The 24654-nt window shown below is 44.4% G+C and overlaps 1 protein-coding gene across 3 annotated transcripts in view; it reads right to left on the minus strand.

Annotated features, from left to right (window-relative positions):
- Positions 1-1721: 1721 nt before the first annotated feature.
- The window catches only part of LOC104254225 (ceramide synthase 4), a 45328-nt gene continuing 22395 nt past the window's right edge, over positions 1722-24654 (minus strand). For all 3 annotated transcript variants that reach the window (XM_059831798.1, XM_059831797.1, XM_059831799.1), the window contains 9 exons: positions 20387-20504; positions 17662-17780; positions 15648-15705; positions 13135-13185; positions 9292-9384; positions 8317-8445; positions 7929-8035; positions 7347-7503; positions 1722-3702 (listed from right to left, as the gene is read on the minus strand). In XM_059831798.1, the coding sequence (XP_059687781.1) occupies positions 3511-3702; positions 7347-7503; positions 7929-8035; positions 8317-8445; positions 9292-9384; positions 13135-13185; positions 15648-15705; positions 17662-17780; positions 20387-20504 (1024 nt within the window). In that variant the 3' untranslated portion in view covers positions 1722-3510. The remainder of the gene's footprint in view (positions 3703-7346; positions 7504-7928; positions 8036-8316; positions 8446-9291; positions 9385-13134; positions 13186-15647; positions 15706-17661; positions 17781-20386; positions 20505-24654) is intronic.

Consider the following 24654-nt stretch of genomic DNA (forward strand, 5'->3'; position numbering starts at 1 on the left):
TTGAATTTTTTTGGCTCTAGCCTGATCTTGTCTCAGTGTTCTTGCTATATGCCTCGATTATCTGCGACTCCTGCAGTCTTTCCAATGTTTCAGAGATCGGTATTGCCTTTCAAGTTGTTTCTCAAGATATTTCCTGGCCTGCTTTATTGCATGTTCACCTTAATCTGCCCAAGTTACAGGTCCTTTACACTTTCCTTGTTTAGACATGACTTCAGCTTTTTGAACAATGCCTTGCTGTTTCTTAGGGACGCCCTTACCTGCAGGCACTGTGTCTGTTGTACGTGTGCGAATAAGAAAAGCAATGTCTTTCAAAGTGTAGCCATCCAAGTAAAGGTTCCCTTGGGCGTACATGTCTAAATGAAAAAACCAGCACATCTCTGCTGTTTCCCGAGTGTGTGCAGGGGGAAGGGAACAACTGTGCCAAACTGCTCTTAAAATAAGATCCAAACCAGCACTAGCTGTCCAGGTCTGCTGGAGTCAGCAGATTCATGTCAGCTGTAATTTTGGGCTAGGATGGCCAGATGCCAGCCTGGGGGCCATACTTTGCCAGTCCTCAAGTCACCCACCACACAGCAGCCGGGGAGCACCTGTAAATGTCCTTTTTCTCATAGCACACCTGGAGCTGGGTACCTCATCTCCCACAGCTGCCTGGTAACGTTATGTGATGCATGCAATGTGTGACGCACACCTCCCTTGTGCACATGGGATGATAGATACAGGGGAAATAGCTTCAGATTCTGCTATGGTGCCCAGTGATCCATCTGCTCTGCTGGTTTTTTCAGCAGATAAGTGACAGTCTTGCTGCAGGTTTTCTACAGCAGCTTCTCTGTGCTGGGGGCTGTGATGCCTCTAGTATGGAGGGGGTGGAGGGAGTTGAGACACTAAATTCGTAAATACTATCACAGCACTCGCAAGCTTCCCAACACTGGAGCAGCCATAAAGAGAGAAGGTGGAGCAACATGGGGAGGAAGCTGATTACACACAGAGCTTCTTTAAGCCTTAGCAAGTTGATGGCAAGAAAACAAATTCGGCAGTTGATCTGCCCCAGTGACTCATCACTGTCACACTCAGTTCCTCAGCTAAAAGCAGGACTCGGTAGTTCTTAATCAAGTCCAACAGCTCTCCTGAATCCTTGATGTATCCTTTCACAAGAACCAGATTTGCCTCCTAATGAGCTTATCTCAATTGTCAGGGGGACAGCAAAGCCCTGAGGATAAAATTCAGCAGGCATCAACATATGTCTGTGCTGGCTCCACAGTGCATTGTGCTCCTCAGGTGAGAGGTGTGATTTTACAGCAGGGATCTTTCCTAGCCTTCTAAAACCTCATGAAAAAGAAGAATAGACATTAATTTCTCTCCTCCTATCCTTGAAAGTCCAAAACATCTCCTCAGTGCTGCAGTCTTGGACTTGCCACTGCCCTGGGAGTACCAAGTAACCTGGCCTGCCCCTAGGTCTAGTGTAGGGGTACCCCAAAGGGTCCCTTGTTCCAGGGCCAAATGCAGCTTTACCTAGTGGGAGCCAAATCAGGCAGCTGCAGTTCTCTACTGGCATAGCTCAGTATGGCTGCATGTCCTGGCTACGCAACATCTTCTCCATGTGCATGTGTACCGACCTTGGCAATGGCACCCATACGTGTCTCCCTCATCACACATCCACCTATATGGTGCAACTATCCAGGTTTCATCCCGCTAGTTAAAGTAGAAAAGAGCCCAGACAATCAAACCTTTTAAAAGTAATTTATAAAGAACGTTTACATTCAGTAGTACAAAATGATATATAACCATACTCCTGAACACATCACCTGAAGAGGAGTGGCAAGATTGTAGACTCAGATTAAAGACACATGACAGTATGCAGAACATACTTGGAACTTCAAATTAGCTCAAGGTTTCAGAGACAAACTATCTTCAGCTAATATGAATTTAAATGACGATGCAGGAACAGATGTTCTCCTTCCAGAGCATGTCACTGCCCTGGAATCACCCGCACTGGAACCACTTCTTCCCCTCTGAAATTATCCAGTGTATTTTGACTGAAACCTAAGATGAGCACATACAAGCTCAGATCAAAGCTCTCTCAGTCACATCTCAGGTGAACTGAGTAGATTGCTGAAAACCCTCTTGTCCTTCTATGCTGTCACTTGCCTTTTAATTTTAAACATGTGCACCACCTCTTCAAATCAGGCATTTCCTTGGTCCATGTCCCCCCAGTTAGCATTGGCCCTTACTGGGCACATATAGGGAAGTGTCTGCATGGCCTTGGCAGTCTAAGTCCCTGCACTCATTACAGTGAATCTGTTAATACTTTGGTTTCATGGATTAATTGATCTATAAAACAGAAATTCATGTCATACTAATTTAACTCTTTTAAGGGATTTCAGAATCCAAAGTCTAAGACTACACAGGATATAAGATATAGGACATCTAAACAAACTGAATCAGAACTGCATCATGACTTCATGGACTACTGCTTTAAACTTGCTATTCTTGATACATCTAGGCAAAGGCCCTAGAGTTAGAAGGCCATGCTAAAGCATTATTCCATAAGGTTCAGCAGATCTTCTCTGGATCCTTTTTCCTCTGAGGATAGGGCAAATGTATTCCCTTCTTGCCACAAGCTGACTCTGTAAACATTTCCCACTGTGCCAATCACACTAGGAGAAAACATGAGCTCTTAATCAGTGTTGTCTTCTGGATTATCTGGTTTCTTGTCACCTCCCTTCTTCTGACTGCATTTCCTTCCAAGACAGTTTTAAAGAATCACCTGACAGTTGAGACACAGCTGCCTGGATTTTCCAGCTCTTCCAACCATGATTTGGGTGGGTACTGTCTCAAATACGCCCTTTGGAGTTCCCACCTTTGTGGCAATAATGTTGACAACAGAAGGGACCGAGATCCATACCATTACAAACCTGGTCATATGGCACACAGCAGCATTTCCTTTGAGAAGAAAATGTTTTCTCCTATGTCTTTCCAAAGCTTTCATTCCACTATGCTCAGTTTTAATTTTCTGAGTATGTAGGGGGCACCTGTCTTCTCAAAAAAGGTGTCCCCGTATTAAGATTTAGAGTCTCACACTTCCTTGTTAGCCATAATCATTAGTGGCAATGGGCCAGGGCCTCCAGAGGTTGATCAAGGCTAAACAGATTCCTACAAAACCACATTAGGTGGTTAAGACTTGACATTGCCAGAGTTTATCCACTTTTTTTTAAAGTATTTTTCAATATTAACTCATTTAACAACAGCTATGGCACAGTCTACCACAAGTCAAACCACTTTGATCCCTTTCTATCTGCTTCAAGGCTACAACCTATAGTAAGCTTTTATTGAAGAAAGACCAAAAATTTCCTTCAAATATCACTGACTATAAACAATTCTGTTTACGGGAAGCAGGAATTCAGCTATGATACTGCAATTGCACTCCATTATACCTACACAATGAGCAAAACTGTTTCTAAAGACGGTGGACTGGATTCATTAAAGACCAGATCAGAAGCACGTGAACAGTAGCTATCTTTCCTTGACATGGCCATTGGTGAGATGGGTCCTGTCGTTCAGTGGCTCAGACCCATTCCTCTGGATATAATTGTTGCTTGTGACGTTGCTGAAATACGTGATCCCGTTTTTCTCCTTTTCCCTAATCTTTTCTCTTTCTTCATCCTTGTCACTTTCTTCTGTGTCACTTCTCATGTCCTTTTCCATCTACAGAAAAATGTAAATGAGAAGGAATACAAACTTAGAAGTTTGCACAAGAAGCAGTGCTAGCTGAGTCACAGGCTAAACACTCATCTGCTACTTCAGCCACTTGCCTTTGGCACACAGCTCTAGTGTGTCCTTTCAACTTTACATCACCTTTGGAAACAGATTCTTTCTGTCTCTTTGATTTCAGCCTCAGTGGAATCCTAGCTGTGATCCTGATAAACAATAGGAATTACTGTACAGGTTGAAAAGCAGCACCAAACCACAGAGGCCCAGGATTGAGGATGACCATGTGAGACTGAGGAGATCCACACTGCTGCTTTGGGCATCAGCACGTGGAAGAAGGATGGGGGGAGGCAGATAATCCAGCTCTTTCACATTTTCCAAAAGGGACAAGGAGATAGCTTCTGACCACGCCTGGCCTGGGTGGTTGCAAGTTGAGCACACTGCTTTGGACAGTTTGAAAGCATATGCTTTCAAACAAACCAATAGCTCAACTCCACTCTGATTACATTCAGTTTTATGTTCAGGTTCCTCCTCTTGCTATTGACTAAGAGATCTATAATCCACTTTTGTAAGTATTTAATTCATTGCTTTAAAAGGAAGACAAAGAAGAAACAATGTGATAAGATGACAGTTTAGAAAAAGCAGCCTAGCACTTGCTGGCTTCCCAGGCTGTTTCTACTCTGCAATACAAGATGCCAAAACTGGGGACAAATTCAAGGTGTCACACTCCTTGTTGGAAAGAGTGCTCTGAGGGAAAGCAGCAAACCCCTTCTGTGGCCTGAGCTTTGGAAACTGCTCAGGGGTGTCAGTTGCTGCATGGACACCTGTAGTCTCCATTTACTCTGTCTGTTCTTCTGGGGATCTTCTCTTGGATCATATTAAGAAGCCTACTTGGTCTGATGCTCTTTGTAGAGACCACTAGAGATCACTACACCCAAATGCAGACAGGATTTGTAAGAATCTAAACTTGCACTGAATTCAAGCACAATATGGTTAGGAGATGCTATCATCTGTGAACAACCTGGACCTCATGTCATACTGGAATTGGCAGTTCAGGAACTGTGCAGGAGTCTTGATCTGCAGCATAAGGACATATAGTAATCAATATTCTTAAGTTTATCCATTCATGGCCATAGAATGTGGCTGAGGCCTTAAACCCAGCAAGATTCGCAAAGGAACTATATAGCTGCATGAACTACAACAATGTATCTCAGATTGCCTGGATGAGGGAATGAAACTCCTGCTTCAGGATCTAGGCTGAGTTCTAATTACTGGAGATTAGGGGACATCATGTGAGAAGGTGGTGTAGATAATCCTGTAGCCAGAGAGGAAAACTGTGGAGATCAGAAAGGCCCATGAGAAGAATGTGAACTTCTGACTGGAGCGAGAATTTCATGGCTCTCAAAAAGGGGAGAATGTCTTCTATTCTTACTGATACTGCTTTGAGCTACTAAATATCATCATTGAAACAGATCTGTTTAGGATGATTTTTCTTTGCTACTCACTGCTCAATATGGAAAGCTCTCAAATATATTTTTGCATCAAATGTGGCAGATGATTTTTAGATAAAATCGGAAACATTCCGGATATGCCTCAGTATTTTTCTCCCTGATGGTTCATTTCTTTCTAATAAGGCTATTTATTACTTCATCATTTTACACTGTAATAACTGCAATGGTAATTCAGCCCACACTAGAATTAGAAAAACAATAAAAGGGCGTCTTCAGTTGCGTCTTCATTTTCTGTCCTGTGTGAAGTTTCTGTTTCCTCATTTGCAAGTAATTTGCTCTGTGCTACCTTAAGGGAAGGCAGATAAAGAAAATGGGAACAATATAGATGAAGATGAGCCTTTAATGCTTGTTCTCAGTTCCCAGAAGACAGAATTCCGCAGCTGGATACTAATAAAACAACTCATCCTGGGCTATGAGGTCAACTCCCACAAGGCACTGACTTGTTACTCCTGGACTGTGTCCTTGGCATGTGGTCAATTTAATGCCATTAGGTCATGTCTTTGATTTTGGGAAGAATTTCATGCTGAGCAGCAGTTTGGTCTCACAGCAAATACTACAGGCTATGGTCAGAAAGAGTGGGGTGCATTTCATTTAAGTTTATACAGCTGCATCTCAAACATTCATCTAGGGTTGCTATATCACTGATCGAGACGAACAGCACTACTTGGGTGCAGTCTTGAATGGCTTCTGCATTGGGCATGCCTGTTTACCTCTACTGCTACGAAAAGAGTCCAGACAGCTAGTTTGGACAGAAATACCTACTCTGTAGACATCTACAGCACTGTAAGACGATGCATATGAAACATGTATTAATGATCTGGGTTAACGGGCCAGAGTGTACCCTAAGCAAGTTTGCTGAAGACACAAAATTGGGAGGAGTGACTGATATGCCAGAGGATCCTGCTGCCATCCAGAGGGACCTTGACAGGCTGGAGAAGTGGGCTGACAGGAACCTTGTGAAGTTCAACAAGGGGAAGTGTGAAGTCCTGCACGTGGGGAGGAACAATGCCAGGCACCAGTACATGCTGGGGGCTGACCAGCTTTTCTAAGAAAAACCTGGAGGTCCTCACAGACACCAAGTTGAACATGAGCCAGCAATGTGCCCTTGCCCTTCCTGGCCTGCATTAGAAGGAGTGTCTGCAGCAGGTCGAGGGAGATGATCCTTCCCCTCTACTCAGCACTGGTGAGTCCACACCTGGAGTGCTGTGTCCAGTTCTGACACGGACATACTGGAGAGAGTCCAGTGAAGGACAGCAAAGATGATGAAGGGACTGGAGCACCTCACATAGGAGGAAAGGCTGAGAGAGCTGGGACTGTTCAGCCTGGAGAAGGGAAGGCTCAGGGGGATGTTATCAATGTATATAAATACCTGAAGGGACGGTGTAAAGAAGATGGAGCCAGGCTCTTCTCAGTAGTGCCCAGTTACAGGACAAGAGGCAATGGGCACAAACTGAAACACAAGAGGTTCCCTCTGAACATCAGGAACCACTTTTTTACTGAGAGGGTGACCAAGCACTGGCACAGGATGCTCAGAGAGGCTGTGGAGTCTCCATCCTTGGAGACACTCAAAAGGTGTCTGGACATAGTCCTGGGCAACCTACTCTAGCTGACCTTGCTTCAGCCAGGGAATATGGACAAGAATTCCAGAGGCACCTTCCAACCTCAGCCATTCTGTGATTCTGTGATCTCAGTAACACTGTAATTAAAAATCCTGTACTATAAGGGAAGCACTTTTACACTGGCCTCACCAATCATGACAATTTTCCCTGCCTTGATTGCTTAGTTTTGTTACAAATACAAATCATACTGGACCAAGTGTTGGGATCCTTACTCAGATGTCACTGGCTTTGTTCACAGAAATCTCCCCTGGAGTCCAATCCACATTTTTCTTGAATACAAGCATCAGAAGTGGACCCAATATTGTAGTGACACATAAAAATTTTACTTTTTTTGTGTCAACTTTCCCTAATAATATCAAGTGTTCCTTTCACCTCACTGTTAGGAAAGTACATATATAATTTCACTAGGGCAAGAAGGAACCCATCCCAGATGAACCCCTGTGCTCCCAAGCAGTCTAGGTGGAACCTCCCTCCCCATGTGATGTACGGGGAACTACAAACTGATCCATACCGTGCCCTGGAGGATGAACTTGTAGACCATGTGAATAATTAGGCAGGACCAGAAGACATGGAGCAGCTGCAGAATTATCAGGAGAGCATTCACGAAGTAGTATCCAAAGAAGGGTTGGAATATCTCCATGGAGTAATAGTAGGTGTTATAGAGCACTCTGGAAGAGAGAGGGAATTGCAGTGGAGGAAAAGCGTGTTGTTAGTGGAGCCATAATTAAGCCCCAGAAAGCTCTAGTCACAGAGCAGGTTTCAGGTCAGTCACCTCCTTCTTTTATATAACACATGTGAGCCAACTCTTAGCTCCCCACCAGAAATAAGCAGGGTAGGGCCACAGGCCGAGGACTCCTCCTCTACAGTATACTTCAGGACTTTAAAGCTACTCTATGAACTCCAAGGCAGACCACCTTAGTTTACCCCAAGGCAGGTGCAACAGCCATGTGGCACTGTAGCCTATGCAAAGGGCAGGGACATATGCTCAAGGATTGAAAAGCAAAGGCTTGCAGCAAAAGATTCAGCACGCAGCTGAATTATCCTGTCTCTCAGAAGGCAGCTTTTCCATTTCCCTTGACTGCAGCAGACTCACGTGTAGGGGAAAATGACCAGGCGGCTGATGAGGAAAACAGCTGAGAAGATCATAAAAAGGCTGTCACAAGTTTTTTTCCACTTCATGTAATTGAATATCTTAGTTGGCTGGAAGGAGAAAGAACAATAAAACAGCAGGCCAAGACAGTGCATCTGCACATGCTCCAGGAGACTAATGAGCCAGATATGATACAATCTGCATGCAGGTAATCATGCCTCTTCCTGGCTCTCTGCAGGGCACCCTAGGCTGGGTGAGGAGATCAGTACTGAGTTATCTGCGAAACACCACAATGCTTGGCCCATACTGTGCTAGATCAAAAAGACACCCTTTAGCTGAAGAGCACCATTGCTAACTAGGCTTTGCCTGGCATGTAAGTTGTGGAGCTCACCTCTAGGAAGCAATCAGAAGCATCATGAATCACCATCACCAGTGTCCCAATGCGGATGTAATTCGCACAGTATGAGAAACCGATCAGGAAGATGGTTGCAGCATGATGGACTATCTGCTCCTTGAAGTCCTGAGGAGAAAGGGGACAACAAAGAATAACACACACTGCACCTTCTGCCCTTGTTAAAGCATGCCTCCTGCAGGTAGCAATGAAATCTCTCTACCCACTATAAGGTCGTACCCATATAACTCTCTTAGCAAAAACATTCTAGAAAGGTAGGCAGCCAAGAGACCCAGGAATGAAGAGTTTATGGCATAAACTGAGGATCTCACAATAAAGAACGCTCTCTCCCTCCACCAGTAATAGTCCAATGATGGGACAAAATAAGAGCCAATGATTCAGTACAGACAAATTCAACACAAAGAGAGCTTCCTTTCTGTCACAAAGCAGTGCCCGCCTCCATCTCTGCTCTGTGCCCCTGTACATGCCTACCTGTTTGCACAATCATCTCATACCCCCAGGCTCGCTGATGGAGACTCACAACCACCCTTTACTTACAAGGGTATATTCACAGCCTCTGTGCATGTGTATGCCTATATAATCATGCGGCACCCTGCCTCTTGGGGCACTGGCACCTAGGAACACATGTAGCTGAACTGGCAGAGAATCATCTCTTTTCCTGTCTCTGTGATCAGGGCAGCCTAGAAGAGTCCCAGAAGAGCAATTTCTAAGTTTGGATTTTAAGTTTTGACTGAGAACTCTGCAGTAGTTTGCACACTTCTATGCCAGGGTTTATGTTCTCCACTTCCCAGAGGAGAGGGAAGCCAGTGACTTGGAATGGAAATTCCTGGGAATGAGCAAGGACAGAGTCCGACAAAACCTCAGACTAGCACTATACACGTGCTTTTGGAGATCACCTTCCTGAGCAGCTTGGGTCCTGTTTGTGCTTGATTTTTCCCTGAGGCTGCCACTCACCTTCCTCTTCACATCAAAGGGCAGGGTGAAGACCAGTGACCAGTAGAAGGAGAGCTCCAGCAAGTAGTACCAGAACAGGGAGGGTTGGAGAGGCTGTGAGAGAGGGAGAGACAGTGAAATACCCCTCAGATAAAATAGAGCAAGGGCTGAAAGGGAAGTCCCCTTCCTAGGCAAAAAAATATCAGACAACCAAACCAACATAACTGGTTCTCACAGCTTCAGGGGGAAATACTTCAATTGAACAATGTGATTGCTTACTAAATGTCATCTGTGCTGAGGCGAAAGCAAATAGCAGAGGAAATTCCACTTTGCGGCATCGTGTGGAACATTTTGGGAACCACCAGAAAGATCCTGAATATTTTTAGGATTTCTTCAGCACTGTGCAGATTCCCAAGCAGTCAGTATAGAGCTTTAAAAACTATGTGAACCATTTCACTATGGTGAAATAGACAAGTAGTAGCTGAATAAATCACTCCCTTCTTAGGATTCAAGCAGATACTTCAGACATCCTGTACTGTATCACGGATTTTTCAGTTTAATCAAACTAATGGGGGGAAAGTGCAATCCCAGGGTGAACAGTAATCTGCATTCTTCTGGGTCATTTTTCTGGGATTTTACAGCTGGAAAACGAAAAGCTTAGACTCACTCAGAAAGGTATGTGCTATTTAACAAGTAATTTTTTGCTCTTTTGGCACTATATGGCCTCCTTAAACCTGAACCTATTTGATAAAAAAAAATTACTATGACTAAAGGGGCTTTGCAACTAGCATTTCCAAAGAATCATGGAGTATGGTACTCCCAAATACCCATTTATTTGGGCTTTCTCTACCCAAAGTGTTGATTTACGGCCTTTATAGATTTTAGTTTGTTTTCCTTTGTAGCACCAGTGATTGGCCACAAGAGGAATCACAGCTGGATGCACTGGTGCTACCAGGGGGGATATTAACATCTCCCAGGCTGGTATGTGCTGATCACACTCTGGAGGTTATCCAAACAGGATCTCTATGTCAGAAGGGATTTTTTTTCCCCCGAAGATAAGATTATTTGGGAGAAAGGCTTTTCTTTTGTCATTGTCTGTAGCACAGGGCATGGTCTGTTTAGTAGAAGTTGTTCCTGCTAATACACAGGTTTGTCCTTGACCTTTCTTGCTTTTTGCCAGTGGGACATTACTAGCTCTGGTTTTGGACTTTTCTGTTTGTTAGAGAAGTGGGAAAGTGTGTGTATTGGGTTTGTGTGGCAAGGTTTTGGTAGTGGGGGAGCTGCAGGGGTTCCTTCTGTGAGAAGATGCCAGAAGCTGCCCATGTCTGACAGAGCCAGTTCCAGTCAGCTCCAAGATGGACCCGCCACTGGCCAAAGCTGAGCCCATCAGTGACGGTGGTAGCGCCTTTGGGATAACATAGTTAAGAATGGGAGAAACAGCTGTGCAACGGCAGCCAGAGGAGAGATGAGTGAGACTATGTGAGAGGAACTACTCTGCAGACACCAAGGTCAGTGAAGAAGGAGGGGGAGGAGGTGTTCCAGGCACCGGAGCAGAGATTCCCCTGCAGCCTGTGGGGAAGACCATGGTGAGGCAGGCTGTGTCCCTGCAGCCCAGGTAGGTCCATGGTGGAGCAGAGATCCACCTGCAGCCCCTGGAGGACCCCACACCGGAGCAGGTGGATGTGCCCTGAAGGGGGCTGTGACCTCATGGAAAGCCTGCGCTGGAGGAGACTCCTGGCAGGAGCTGTGACCCCATGGAGAGGAGCCCACGCTGGAACAGGTCTTCTGGCAGGACCTGTGGCCCCGCGGGGGACCCACACTGGAGCAGTCCATTCCTGAACGACTGCACCCTGTGGAAAGGACCCAGAGTGGAGAGGTTCGTGGAGGACTGTCTCCCATGGGTGAGACCCCATGGTGGAGCAGGGGAGGAGTGTGAGGAGGACAGAGTGGCAGGGACAACATGTGATGAACTGACTGCAACCCCCATGCCCCATCGCCCTGTGCCGCTCTGAGGGAAGAGGCAGAGAAATCGGGAGTGAAGTTGAGCCTGGGAAGAAGGGATGGGTAGGGGGAAGGTGTTTTTAGACTGGTCCTTACTTCTCATTATCCTACTCTGATTTGATTATCAATAAATTAAATTAATTTCCCCAAGACAAGACTGTTTTGCTCGTGATGGTAATTGCTAAGTGTTCTCCCTGTCCTCGTCTCAACTCATGAGCCTTTCGTCCTACTTCACCCCCCTGTCAAGTCGAGGAGGGAGGAGACAGAGCGGCTTGGTGGGCACGTGGCAGCCAGCCAGGGTCAACCTACTACAGTGTGCCATCATGATGATGGCTTGGATTATTTTTGAAAAGACATGTACTCCAAATGTACAGACCAAGATGCAAGGACCTGAGTGATCCTTTTAGTCCTACATTCCTATTCAAGCACCACCTGTTTGTATGGTTTGACTTTTACAATGAACTACAGATTTGCCCCTAAAATTTCTGCCTTTGAGCAACAGTGGATTGTTTGGAGACTCGGCTTGAAAGATGCTACCTCATTCTTCACTCGTTTGTTCTGTTATTTTTCCTGTGGCTCACACTGTTAAAATTGTGCATTACATTTCCCTTTATGGGTTTGCAACCTCAATGTACAGTCACAGGGTCTTGCTCTAACTTTGACTGCCAGACCAAAAAGCCCTGGAACATAGGCAGTCTTCACTTTGTCTTGGTACCAGGACCAAGCTTCCTTCAGCCTCCTCTTCAATTAATGAAAGATTTTATTTCCTACCCAGGAAATTCTAGTGCTGTAAAATCCTGTGCATGGGAGCTCCCTGCATGGTAATACAGGAGATTACTATCCTGCTAGAAACACTTACCAGCTGCTCTCAAAGGAGAGAGGAACCTCTTCTGAAGCTGAAATCTGATTTTTCACTTTAATGAAATTTAGCTCTCTTTACTCTGTCTGCTGTGGCATCCACAGCAGTGTGATATAGGAAGTCTCCTGCTATAAAACAGGCAACAGTCATCTTCTCTAGAGAATTCAGAGCACATAAAAACATAAGGGGAAAGGCAGAGCAGGCAATGGCTCCTGTGCTCAGTGGGTGAAGCCCCATTCTAACTCTTTCAACTTCTCAAGTTATAGGAGTAGGAATAGCAAGGGAGGCAGCTGGGCAAAAAAGTACTTGGCTTTTGGTAGCTATCTTTGCTCCTTGTGCTGATGAACAAGGAGCAGATTTTGTGCCTAGCTGGCAATTTTCACTGAGGTTATTCTGGTCTGGGCTGACCAGACAGCTTCTCGCAGTGCTGTTGTGAAAAAACACAGAATATACACCGTAAAACTGTAAGAGAGCATCCTCCACACTTAATGGGAATGACGCTGTATTGCTACTGGACATGCTGCCAGTTCCACTGGCAAACAAACTCCTTGGGGAGCACTGTGGACGTGATTCTTCAGTATAGCTGAAAGTACACAACATTCAAAGCACATCCTCTGCTTTACATACTCTGCACTGAAGTCTTCACTTCTCCTCAGGCAACATGTTCTTCTCTGGCCTCAGTCTCCTCTACAAACTAAACAACCTTGGAGCATGCCCATTTTTCAGTTTCTTGGCTCACCTGGTCAGAACTCTCACTTTCCCTTTACTTCTGCAGTCTCCTCCTGCTTTCCTGACTCATCTCCTGTTGTGTTTAGATTACACCAGATACAAAGACGTTCTGTTCTCCCTTGATGAGGATCTGGCTTTGAATTCTTTAGGGCTCCTTGTGAGTCTGAATTTAATTCAGCACCCTCTCTTTTGTCACTAATATAACCTGATTTTCAAAAGGTATCAAAAGACAATACATGACTTATAACAGCAATTTTCCCTCTTGCATGACTCACCTGTTGTGGATATCCTGTCCAGCACTCTCTATGGTCCCAAAGCCAAGGCTTCTGGAAAGAAAATGCAACATGAATGTGAGAATTCCAGAGGAATTCTTCACTTACCAACTGCTGAACTCCTTTAGTTTCTTACTAATACAGACTTTGTTGTGTTTTATGATAGGCAGAGCTGGTCGCACTGTCTGGAATTCAGTTGCCAAGAGATTTCCACTACAAGAACTTGCAGTTGCTTGTGACATTGCCAATTTGTGGCTAATATGCTGAAATTTCACATGCTGTTTAGCCCAGTTCCAAATAAAATAGCTCAGGGAAGATTTCTACCAACTTCTTGCAGCCTTCTACAAGTTTGGGCTGGTGGTGGTTATGTTTTGAATATATTAAAATAGTCTTACAACTATTTAATTAAGAATGTGGTTTGGACAACAATACTTAAATGTGGTAGGAAGGCTGAAAACTTGTGTGTCAGGAACATGGTTTTTCCTCTAATGCTGAAGATCATGCTGCAGCCTGTTAAGTAATGAACCTCGGAAAACATCCTACTTTTTTCACACTTCATAGAAAATTGGTAGTTTAGAACTTGGTAGCTTCAAAACTTTCATAGAAACATGGCAACTGAAGTCCCCAAAAATTCTTCCTGCATGGAGCATGCTCTGACCCTTCGCTGTGCCCAGATTTGACCAGAGCAAGCATGTTCTAGAGCATACAGTGGTGGAACATATTCGATGCCACATCTGGAAGGGTAATTTTCTATAACAGTTCTACACAGCTCCAGATAACAGAGCTAAGAGCAAGAAGGCAACATTTCTTCTTCTCTCACTGCGCACCTGCTGGTGCATGAGCAATATGGAAAGGAAGCGGGAAGCAGTGTTTTTTTACGAGCAGTGGTAATGAGGAGTAGACACAGCCTCCTGCCTGCTGGGAGTAGGATTTACACCAAATGCAGGTACAGAACCAGGAGAGATGTGTGATACAGAATCAGAGAGGACAAAGCAAAAACTCTGAAACAGCCTTGGCACACCATGTTACCTAAACTAGAAAGGAAGCCCAGATCCCTGAATTTCATCATTCCTCTATTCTCAGCAAATAAGGCTGTTTTCTGGTGGCCTACTGTGAGATAACTTTCTGTTGCTACCTGCTATTTCACTGACTCATGGGGCAGAGGTTTTTGGTGTCAGTCTAAAGCTACTAACACAGAATTTAAACATCCGCTTTTTTCTAAAGAAAGAAGGGTGTTTCACAAAAACAAATGCATGTGAGGAAATGTCACATGCAAGTACACCCTGTCACATTAATTCTTTGTCTTTCTTTTTAATGTACTCATTCTGGTACAATTTTAGATAACAGAACAACATGCTATTTGCTATGGGATCTAGAGCTGTTGTCCGCAGATGCCTCTTTTTTTTTTTTGTTGTGAAAACTGGAAGATGTGTACTGAATAAAGAAAAGACTTTCACGAAAAGTGAAGATGATCTTTCATTCCTCGAATGGTCAGATAACATGCAGAAGAACAGGATTTTGCCCCTTCTGTTGCCACAGGGTTCTTGTACCATGCTAAGCAGGTCATCCATACCAAACTTTCATAGCTGGCCGGAAAGAATAGCCTTCTGTTCTGATGTACAGATTCAAAAACCACTGCAGTTGGGATTTAGATACCTTCACTCCTCTGCTAGCTCATCCTGTAATCCTCATACTCCTAGGGTACTTTATACTGACTTTCAAGTCAGAATGTAAGTTCAAAAGTTCTTCACTTGTTACATTGACGAGAAGTTACAAGCATAGTTTGTGCCTGCTGTCTTGGGATCTGCAGGTTTTCCATTACTTAACCCCTCAGAAGGTGCCAGGGTAGAAGACTTTTGCAAAGCTCACCTAGGGAATTGGATTCAGCAAAAAAGCCAGGGGAACCTTTAAAACAGAGCCAGAGGATGACTGGTGCCCCTAGTCCCAGTTTAGTGAACACAGCTCAGTGATTAGAGCATATGCATGGCTTCTATTACCTCTTCTGCCTGTTGACGCAGTTCAATTTGTATCAAGAGAACTCAGTACTTATCAAATCAGAGAAAAGGCAGAGGCATGAGCCTGAACCACTCACACCCTGGGTAAGGAAAAGAAAATTAATAAATAAAATTATTAAATTGCAGTCCATGCTCCAAAGGAAGCTTGAGGTTTTTCTACCCTAAACACGTATTGGATACAACACACAAACAGACCCTGCAGCTTCCATCTCAGGTAAGTGTTCCATCCCCTACCCAACAGAAATGTATTTTTACGCAATCGTAATTGTCTTGAGCTTTGCCAGAAGAAGAGGAAACCTCTTGGTTTTGAGCTGGAGTTTTTAAAATAAGCATGGTCCAGTTTGTTTGTGGTCTCATAAGTGTGCTGTGCAGAGGATACACACTGACCTGGTGGGAAAACCTCTATAAGAAGGTCTGAAAGGACATGTTTGACAACAAAATCTGCCATTCTTGCAGGCACTGGCTGGGTAGAACAGCAGGTGGCACTGCTTGTGTACTCACATCGTACAAGACAGCAAGTCCAGTGAAGAAAGAAATTATGTAAAATGTAAACCTCCAGCTGCAAACAAACAAAACAAAGTACATTAGAATCCCATTCATTAACCACCACGCTGCAATTCTGTATAACAATCACACTCACTCAAAGAATGACACTAGTAAGGCAAAGACATATACTTTAAAAGTTTGCCCAGATCATAACAGGAGTGGCTCTTTGCATGTCACTAGCACATTCAACAGACTTCACAAAGAGCAATTCTTCTGCTTTAGAGGCGGTGGAAAATACAAGAATCTTGCTGACTAAAATCACCCAGATAATCATCCCAAACCTTCCCAGCACTAGCAGATACATGCATAAAAGTCAAATGATGCCAATCTCTCTCCCAGGCTTTTGGAGATTAGGTATGCTAAATTCACTGTCATGTAAAGTAATTAATTACTGTCATGTTTGGTCTCAGTCAGGAACTGGTACAGAAGTACATACGAACTGTTTGCCAAATTCAGTGGATAGAGGCAGGTCACACTGAATATACACACATATAGTAAGGAATGAGAGGAATTTCACCCCAACAAAATAAACAAGTTGTTAATACACTAAACACAGGAAATCATCAGAGGAGTAAAACTATCTAAACCAGTCCTTTAATTCCCAAAAATTTTCATAACAAACCAGAAGTAACTACATTTTGAGAGAGAGACTCCACCTGACAATGAGCCACAGGAGCCCCAAGACAGACATAAACTGTACAAAGCTACTACCTCACATCAGAAAGACATTCTTTCTACAGACTGCAAATGGTGATAGAGGGCAGGTGGAAGGACACCATCCTCAGTGAACTGAGTCAGAAAAGAATTTGCTGTTTACTATTTACTGTTACTATTCACTGCAAATCAGCTGAGTGCAGGGAGAACTTAGATTTCATCTTGATGGAAGCAGATTAAGCATGGTTGCTTTACGACTCTTTGTCAGCAGATTTTGTAAATATTTCTAACTGCAACTATCTGGAATATTATATATAAATAATACACATTTTTTTTTTTCTTTTCTTTTTCAATTAGGGCTTTTAGGCAGGGGTTCTGAATTAGAGGTTGAGTGCTAAATGGAGCACAAGGTGATTAGCTCAGAGTTGATGCCAGCCCTGTGGAGACACACTTTCAGACAGATGAATAGCACTGCAGGTATTTAATGATTTGTTTCATCTCTATGGCTTTCCTGGGAGAACCTACTTCCTTACATGAATAGCAGAGCAGCCATTCACAAGTAAGGCAAATGCCAACCAAGCTCAGGAGAATCCTCCTTTTCTGTGGAAAGCTTAGCCAGGACTAACATTCACAAAACTGGCTGAAGTGAGATTTATTTTGTGCCATCACATAATAAGGAGGATTTCCACACAGCTGTTCCAAGAAGAGTTTTGCTCTTTGGAAAACACAAGCTTTCACATAGGCCCCTTTTTCTGCCACTATAGAAGGGTGCTGGGTTTTGACTTTCAGGACGCTGTAGTCAACTGACAGCAAAATACAATCTAGCCCACTACCTGTGACTTTTGAAAACAACAGCGTGCAGAACAGTTGCAGAAAAGATGCAGCAGAAGGAATCAGCTTGCAGTGAAGCAAAGGGAAGTCATGGGAAAGGCCACAGAAAGGCTGGCTATTTTGGAGGCACCCAAACCACAGCAAAGCAGCAAGAAGCAGTAAGATGCAAAACAGTAGGGAGCTTTTCAGGCACAATTTTGTTTCAAAGCAGAATGCCAGTCTTACAAACTCAGAAACAGAGGCTGTATAAGGAATAAAGGTGAGACAGGAGTAAAAGGAGACTTGGGAGTGAAAATAAAGGGGGAAAGCAAAGAATGTTTCAGTAACAGAGAAGCAGCAGAGTTGCAGAAGAATCAGGTGGGGCAGGGAAGACCCAGGATGCTCTGTACGTAGGGTAGAGGGCAGGCGGGGAGGCAGCGAGCTGCCCGCAGAGCTCAGCTCCGGTGAAAGGCCCCTGCTGCTCATGGCTTTTGCTCCCGCTCACCAGGCCTCGCAAAACTTCTTCGACAGGCTGGGTCGGTCTGCGTTCCTCCGGCGCCGGAACCACCTCTCCACCTTCCTCACTGGCAGGTCGCACTGTTTGGCTAAACTGATCAGCTCACCCTGGAAAACAGGTGAGGCAGCAGGGTTCAGAACCAGGCTTGAAGGTCAGAAGGGGCAATAGAGGCATCTCGTCTGACCCACCACAGAGCCCAGCTGGAGGCTCCTGGCAAGCCCAAATCTATTCAGGCTAAGGCATCTTTCAGAAAGCTCTCCGTTCTTAGGGGAAAGACCTCAGATAGTAGAAAATCTTTCCATTCCCCCCGTAAGGAACTGGTTATTAATGCTAAATGTTGAAACGTAACATTTTTTATGTGAACTTCCCAGTTTCACCTTTCAAAGTCTGGTCTCGTCTCCTCACGGGAGTTTGTTGTTCATTCACTTCCTCACCCTGCCTTAAGAGACCGAGTCCCTTCAATCTGTCACTCCAAGAAAAAATTACTGCAGCTTAAATAATTTTTAAAGTTCTGCACTGAATCTTGTCATGCCTTTCAACATTCTGTTGCAGCATCAGCCAATAAGCTGACTGACGTCATGAGCAGAGGCAACACCATTTTCCTACTGGATATTTTCCTGTTGTGGTAAACCTGTTAGGGATAATTTTTCAATACATTACCCACAGAAATCCTGCAATTACCTTCCTTCTTGTCCTTAGGCTCTTAAGAGTTTGGCATGTGACATGAAAAAAGTTTGTCATGTATTCCTTCTGGAAGTGTCACCATGGATAGCCTTATTTCTTAAGTAAAGCAATAGTTTTTCATGGAACGCATTTACCTTAATGGTATCATGCGAGAGCAACTTACATAGTCTGAGCATGCTGTACAGAAGTATGTCCATTACCAATTTTCCGATGCGCTTCTTTCCACTCTTACTTGGTGACTTCTGTTCTTGTGGTGGAGACAAAGGGAGATACTGATTTATATTCTCCAACTGCTCCATAATATGGAATTCCTCTCAAGGAGAAGGCTGCTGAGAACAGCAAAATCTCATCTTGTATTGGGCAAGTAAAAGCTGACTCATAAGCAGGTGTCTGAGAGCTCATGGGAGAGGGAGGAAGCCAGAAGACTGGCTGAGGTGTAACCGGTGAGCAGAGAGAGCAAGGCAGCAGCCAGCTGCACCGTTCTTGCTCCACGTCACACTGCTGTCAGGAGTCTCGTGGTGAGGATATGCTGCAGTATCACAGATTCTCTGGGATAAAAGTGCCAGCTTCACTGCAACGTGGGTGCAAGTAAAGCTGTGGGGAAAACCTGCTTGCAAAGCTATGCCTTGAGTTAGATCTCTGCGACAGGAGTAGTTTTACTGACAAATGTGCGGATTTCGCAGACAGACAGGCAAGAGGAAGGTCAGGGACCACCATACTGGCAAGTGCTCCTGAGAACACTCCTTCCCACTGCTGGGGAGAAAGGTGGGCTGCACAACCCAGTTGAATGCCTGCATTTTTATTTTAGCCTGCATTTTTTTACTTTTACCCTGGTACTGAATGTCCCGGGGCTCCACAAGCCCCACTGCAGTACGAACCATGCCGCAACAGCCTTGTCAAGGCAGCAACGTGTTCGTGCGAGGGCTACCCCTTGGGACTGGAACCTCAGCCCCTTGGTCATACATCCTTGGTAAAGGTTAATAGCTATTGCTTCAAGGCCAAGAAAGCCTGCAAAAAGGAGCTGAAAGAAAATCTGATTCCTTTCCCTACCACAGGGGTCACATCCAGGGACTTCACTGACAAGGTTAAATCCTAATGCTGCCTAACAATTCACAATCCTGCCAATGCTTTTTCCCTGAGCAGCAGCTGTTATAACTCTGGATTATGCTGCCAAGTTCTTCAAGATCACTCTTTTTATCTCTCATAGGAAAACTACCTATTTGTCTTTGCAGTTTTCTGACGCTCCTTACAATCTCTGTGATGACGGCCAAGACTTTAGTTGGCTTCCTGAAAGGCCAATCTCAAACTCCTAGATTGCACAGCAACAGAATGACCCACCCCAGAACTAGGAGCATCAAGCAATTCACGCCTGCTAAGCTGCAAGGACTAGCAGCATGGGAGTCAGTTCAAGGCAGCTGATGTGACAGGGATTTGCTTATATATGAAAAGAAGCCATCACAGAATCACAGAATGGCTAGAGTTGGAAGGGACCTCTGGAGGTCACCTGGTCCAACCCCCCCCCCGCTCAGGTAGAGCTAGCTAGAGTCGGTTGCCCAGGACCATATCCAGATGGCTTTTGAGTATGCTCAAGGACGGAAATTGCACAACCTCTCTGGGCAACCTGTTCCAGTGGCTGGTCACCCTTACAGTAAGAAAGTCTTTCCTGATGTTCAGACAGAGCCTCCTGTGGTTCAGTTTGTGCCGTATATAAGGGAAACACAAGAAGGAACAGGAGCTGTCATTATTTCATTTGGGAGAACAGTTTCCTGTCCATAGAAGTTTGGGATTTGAATTTTTTGAATGCTAACTATAGAAAGCTGCTACTCCCACATGTTCAGAAGCAGAACTGATAGTTGATGGCATTTGCAGAATGACCCCTGTGGCTGGCTTGTCTCAGGAGGCCAGTGCTACAGTGGTTGCTGCTGCTTTGTTGAGCTTCCAAATATGAGTGGCATTACCAAATGTGATTTTATTTGGCTAAAGACACAAGGGCTAAATCTAGAGGAAAGCGAAGGAAGAAAGGCCTCACCTCTTCAGGGTTCTTGCAGCGCATACTGTAGAATGTTTCCAGCATGGGGCTGGGCTGAGCTTTTGGTCTCTGCTTGTCTCTCACACCCAGTTTGCTACTGAGGGGCAGGGCTATGCCTCTGCAAGAGAAAAGATAAAGGTTCAGCCAAAAATAGAACAGTGATTTCTGATACTGCAGCACTGTTAAAACACGATGTAGTACATAACAGCTGCCTCCCACATTTTGAATCTAAGCACAAGTATCATGTCAAGCAGATAGATAAAGAAACTGAGAAGAAAAACCCCCAAACTTACAGCAGAAACAGTGGGACTTATATTCTATTGTCCTGAGCTCTGTGCTCTAATATCCAAAATTACATGAGGTTGGGAAATGCTATATATTGCTTTGTCAACTTCTGAATCCACTGTGCTTGGGCGTCCAGGACTATGGCACAAAGCCCAGGCTTGCAGACAGCCATGATACCTATCACTGGTCTTTGGCCTGCTTGCAGCTTATGCAGAGTACCACACTGATGATAAGGCCTACATGTTGTTCACTGCTCAATCTAAAATACTGAAAATACATGGCATCCACTTGAACTAAGGATTTGGCTCGGGATAAGAGGGAGGCTCTATCAGATGTGTGGTATTAACGCAGAAGAAATGTCCTGCTGAAACAGGAGGCCTCTTGGTCTTTACTGGAGTAACTTACCTCCGTTCTTCCTAATGCAAGTCAAACATCAGTTGTACAATAAGGACATAGCAACTAGAAACCTAGCCACAAGGAATGGATGCTTACGCTAGCTGTGCATCTTCAGTCTTTCACAGTGAAACAATGCAAAGAAAAAAATCTGCATAAATAGAAAAAAGTTATCAAGGGGTAACAAAACTGGGCATAGAATTGCTATGCTCAACAATTCAACTCCTCCACTACAAACACTCTTTTCTCCCTTGGCAGTAGGAAACAGCCTCATCAATGGTGTGAAGTGAAGTCCTGCATGGACGCTGCACAAAGAGGAGATTTGGCAAATCAATGTTTTTAAAAAAGACCCACATTAACTGCATCCTCCTTGAATTTCTGGAGAATTAGTTGTTCCTGATTAATCACTACCTTTTACACACTACCAGTGGCATGTAATTAGTCTCATTAGAAAAAAGAGCAGACTGTCTGCCTACAAGCACTTTTCAGCACTGTTGCTGTACGCCGAACACGCAAAATTCCTGCAAAACCTTATCTCTGCATTTTGGAGTAACACTTCTTTGCTCAAGGTGCTAACAGTTTCCCTGAACAGTTATTGGGTTATCAACTGGAAATCGGTGCTGAGGATGGGTACGAGCTGACGAATACCATGCAGAGGAAGCCAGTGCTGAGACCCAAGCCTGCTCTGCCTGGTCAGTCTTCCTGCTGTTCCGGCAGGTCCTCCGATCCATTATCCCTAATGATTCAGACATGGAACAAGACTTCTTTTTTTTATCTTTTTTTACTTTGCAGCAAAAAAGCTGCGGAAGCTACTTTACTATGGAGTTGTTTAAAGACGTTTTACTTAAAAATAGTACGGGATATAGTTAGGACTGTGATTATACGGTGTGGTTGCCTGTGGTCCTTCTAGCCATACAGTCTATACTCCATATGTGCACGTGCTTAGGGACTATTCCAGATCAAGCACCCTTCCAGAAGGGTCACAGTATGGAAGTTTTCTTTTCAAGAACTCGTTTCTTACTTTAAGTAACAGGTATCGCAAGCCATTTTATAAACAGACCATCTACCTAAGGAATGTTGTAACTTCTATTACGTTAAGGCATAAACCACAGAATGGTTACACATTTTGCTCCCTCATGTAACAGCTGATTTCCACCTTCCTTTTGCACAGCCAGCCCACTGGCCTGTGTATCAGTTGTTCTTTTTCATCATCTCTGGGAAATTCCTTTGGCATCACCGGCTACAGGAATGCTCAGACACGTACCAAGACCAACGAAAAAGATATGCTTCTACCATGAGAGAAGGGCCCGGGGTAAGTGGGCTTGCTAGCTACTTTCCAACAAGACACACAGTTATCGCAAAAGCTGTGTGTAAGCGTTGATTAGTTTCAGTGAAATTCAGCAGCACCCTGTCATTGCTGCAATCGGCAGACTGCTGAAAGGCAGAGGAATAGAGCCGTCACTGGGAATTCCGGTTTTTAGCTCTGACTGCTCTTAAGAAATATTTCCATTATTTCTTATGATTTGTTTAATGTCAAAGGGGTTAACAGTGACATTGGACCAGCAGTCCTGTGCTAAGAACAAGGACACAGTATTTCAATGATACCTGTACTGACACCGAAATTGAGAAAACATTTACCTTAAGCTCTACACTAGGTCTTGGTTCTTCTATTAAGTGGTTCCTTGAAGTAGGCCTGATCTTTCTTTTTTAAAGGCAAGTCATTCGATACAAACTCCTCTGAAAAGGAAGATGTAATCAAGTTCTGTTGTTGAAGAACCACCTTATTGCAGCTTCTTATTAGTCCACATCAGGAACTGGAAGGTCTGAAATTTTCCAGACACATTAAAAGGAAAGAGAGTGTTTCTGCCAGGTGTCAGGGCAGCTTGCCAGCAAGTATTTTACTGAAGAACGATTTCGAGTCTCCTGACTGATTCCTTAGTTTTGTTTGATCCCTGTTTCCTCTCTCTTTCCTCTGGTTTGTTATGGTCATGGCATAAAACCTCACTACAACAGAAACAAGCCACTTGCAGTTGACGAAGACAGGGTGTAATTAACCTAAGTTACAATTACTTTGTTGTTGAGATTTTGCATTTAACCATGTATTATGGGACCAGTCCTACTTTTATGAACACCATTGGGAAATCAAGGCCTGAAATGCTTCCTGAGGGACGTTTGTACATGTTGGATGTATGCTGTGACTCATTTTTCAGTTACATCTTCTTCCAAGCACAACCCTAAAAGGATGATGCTTGTACTGATTTCAACATCACAGCTTCATCATCTCAGTTGCAGGGATGGTCTCAGCATGGCAGTTTATCAGCTGTCTGGAAGACAGAAGGAGAGAGTCCGAGGACTAAACTGTACCACTCTCCACAACTACGTAAGGCAAGGTACAGTCAGCGAGATGATTCTCACTCATCTCAAGCCTACTTCTTCATCAGAGAAGGGCGACGAAGCTGGTGAGGGGTCTGGAACACAAGTCTGATGAGGAGCGGCTGAGGGAACTGGGGTTGTTCAGTCTGGAGAAGAGGAGGCTGAGGGGAGACCTTATCGCTCTCTACAACTACCTGAAAGGGGGTTGCAGAGAGGTGGGTGCTGGTCTCTTCTCCCAAGTGACTAGTGACAGGACTAGAGGAAATGGCCTCGAGTTGCGCCAGGGGAGATTCAGGCTGGATATTAGGAAAAAGTTCTTTACTGAGAGAGTGGTAACACAGTGGAATAGACTGCCCAGGGAGGTGGTGGAGTCACCCTCCCTGGAGGTATTCAAGGAGCTTGTGGATGTGGCATTGTGGGATGTGGCTTGATGGGCATGGTGCTGTGTGTTGTGGGTGTGGTGTGGGTTGGTTTTTTTTTGTTGTGTTTTTTTTATAATGGTTGGACTTGATGATCTTACAGGTCTTTTCCAACCTTAGTGATTCTGTGATCAGTGAGCTTCTCTCACTTCATGGTTTACATGAGAAAGTTCACACTAAGGCATTTTATTCAGTAATCACCAAAGAAGAAACTGTCTAGCGTGAAATCTGCTGAAGTTGAAACTAAATGGATTAGTCGTGCAGGGGCATAAATTGACACTGCCCCACCTTGCAAGAGTGGACCACACTCCTTCTGCAGAGGCTTTCAGAGTTAGTGTGAGACACAAGAAATAATTTAACTTTGGGGGGGTTTGGGGTGGGTTTTTCTCCCACAAATGTTTTTGCATTTTTAAGGGTACTACTCTGCAAATAGCTTCTAGTACTAAGAAATGTCAAACCAGCAACAGCAGCAACCAGAACTTCTCTTCTTTGAACTGCACAATCTCTTCTAGCCTCACGCTTCTTTTGGCAGAGGGCTATCCCTGTGGTCCTGGAATAGTCTCCACCTTCTCTTGCTGACAGAAGAATGCTTCACATCAGTTAAACTGACTGTTTGTTTGATACAGGTTCTCAAGTCCCTACAGTGCTACTGTCCAAACCGAGCCCAGTCAGTTCCCAGTTTTCGATTAAATACTACAACGTGTCCCCCACCTTTGCACAAAAAACCTGCCTATAGGACCCAACTGGAAGCTGTTCTCAGATCCTTCCTGATTATTCAACCACAAAAGTCTCTGTGCA

Source organism: Gavia stellata, chromosome 32, assembly GCF_030936135.1.
Source record: "Gavia stellata isolate bGavSte3 chromosome 32, bGavSte3.hap2, whole genome shotgun sequence".
NCBI classification, from domain to species: Eukaryota; Metazoa; Chordata; class Aves; order Gaviiformes; family Gaviidae; genus Gavia; species Gavia stellata.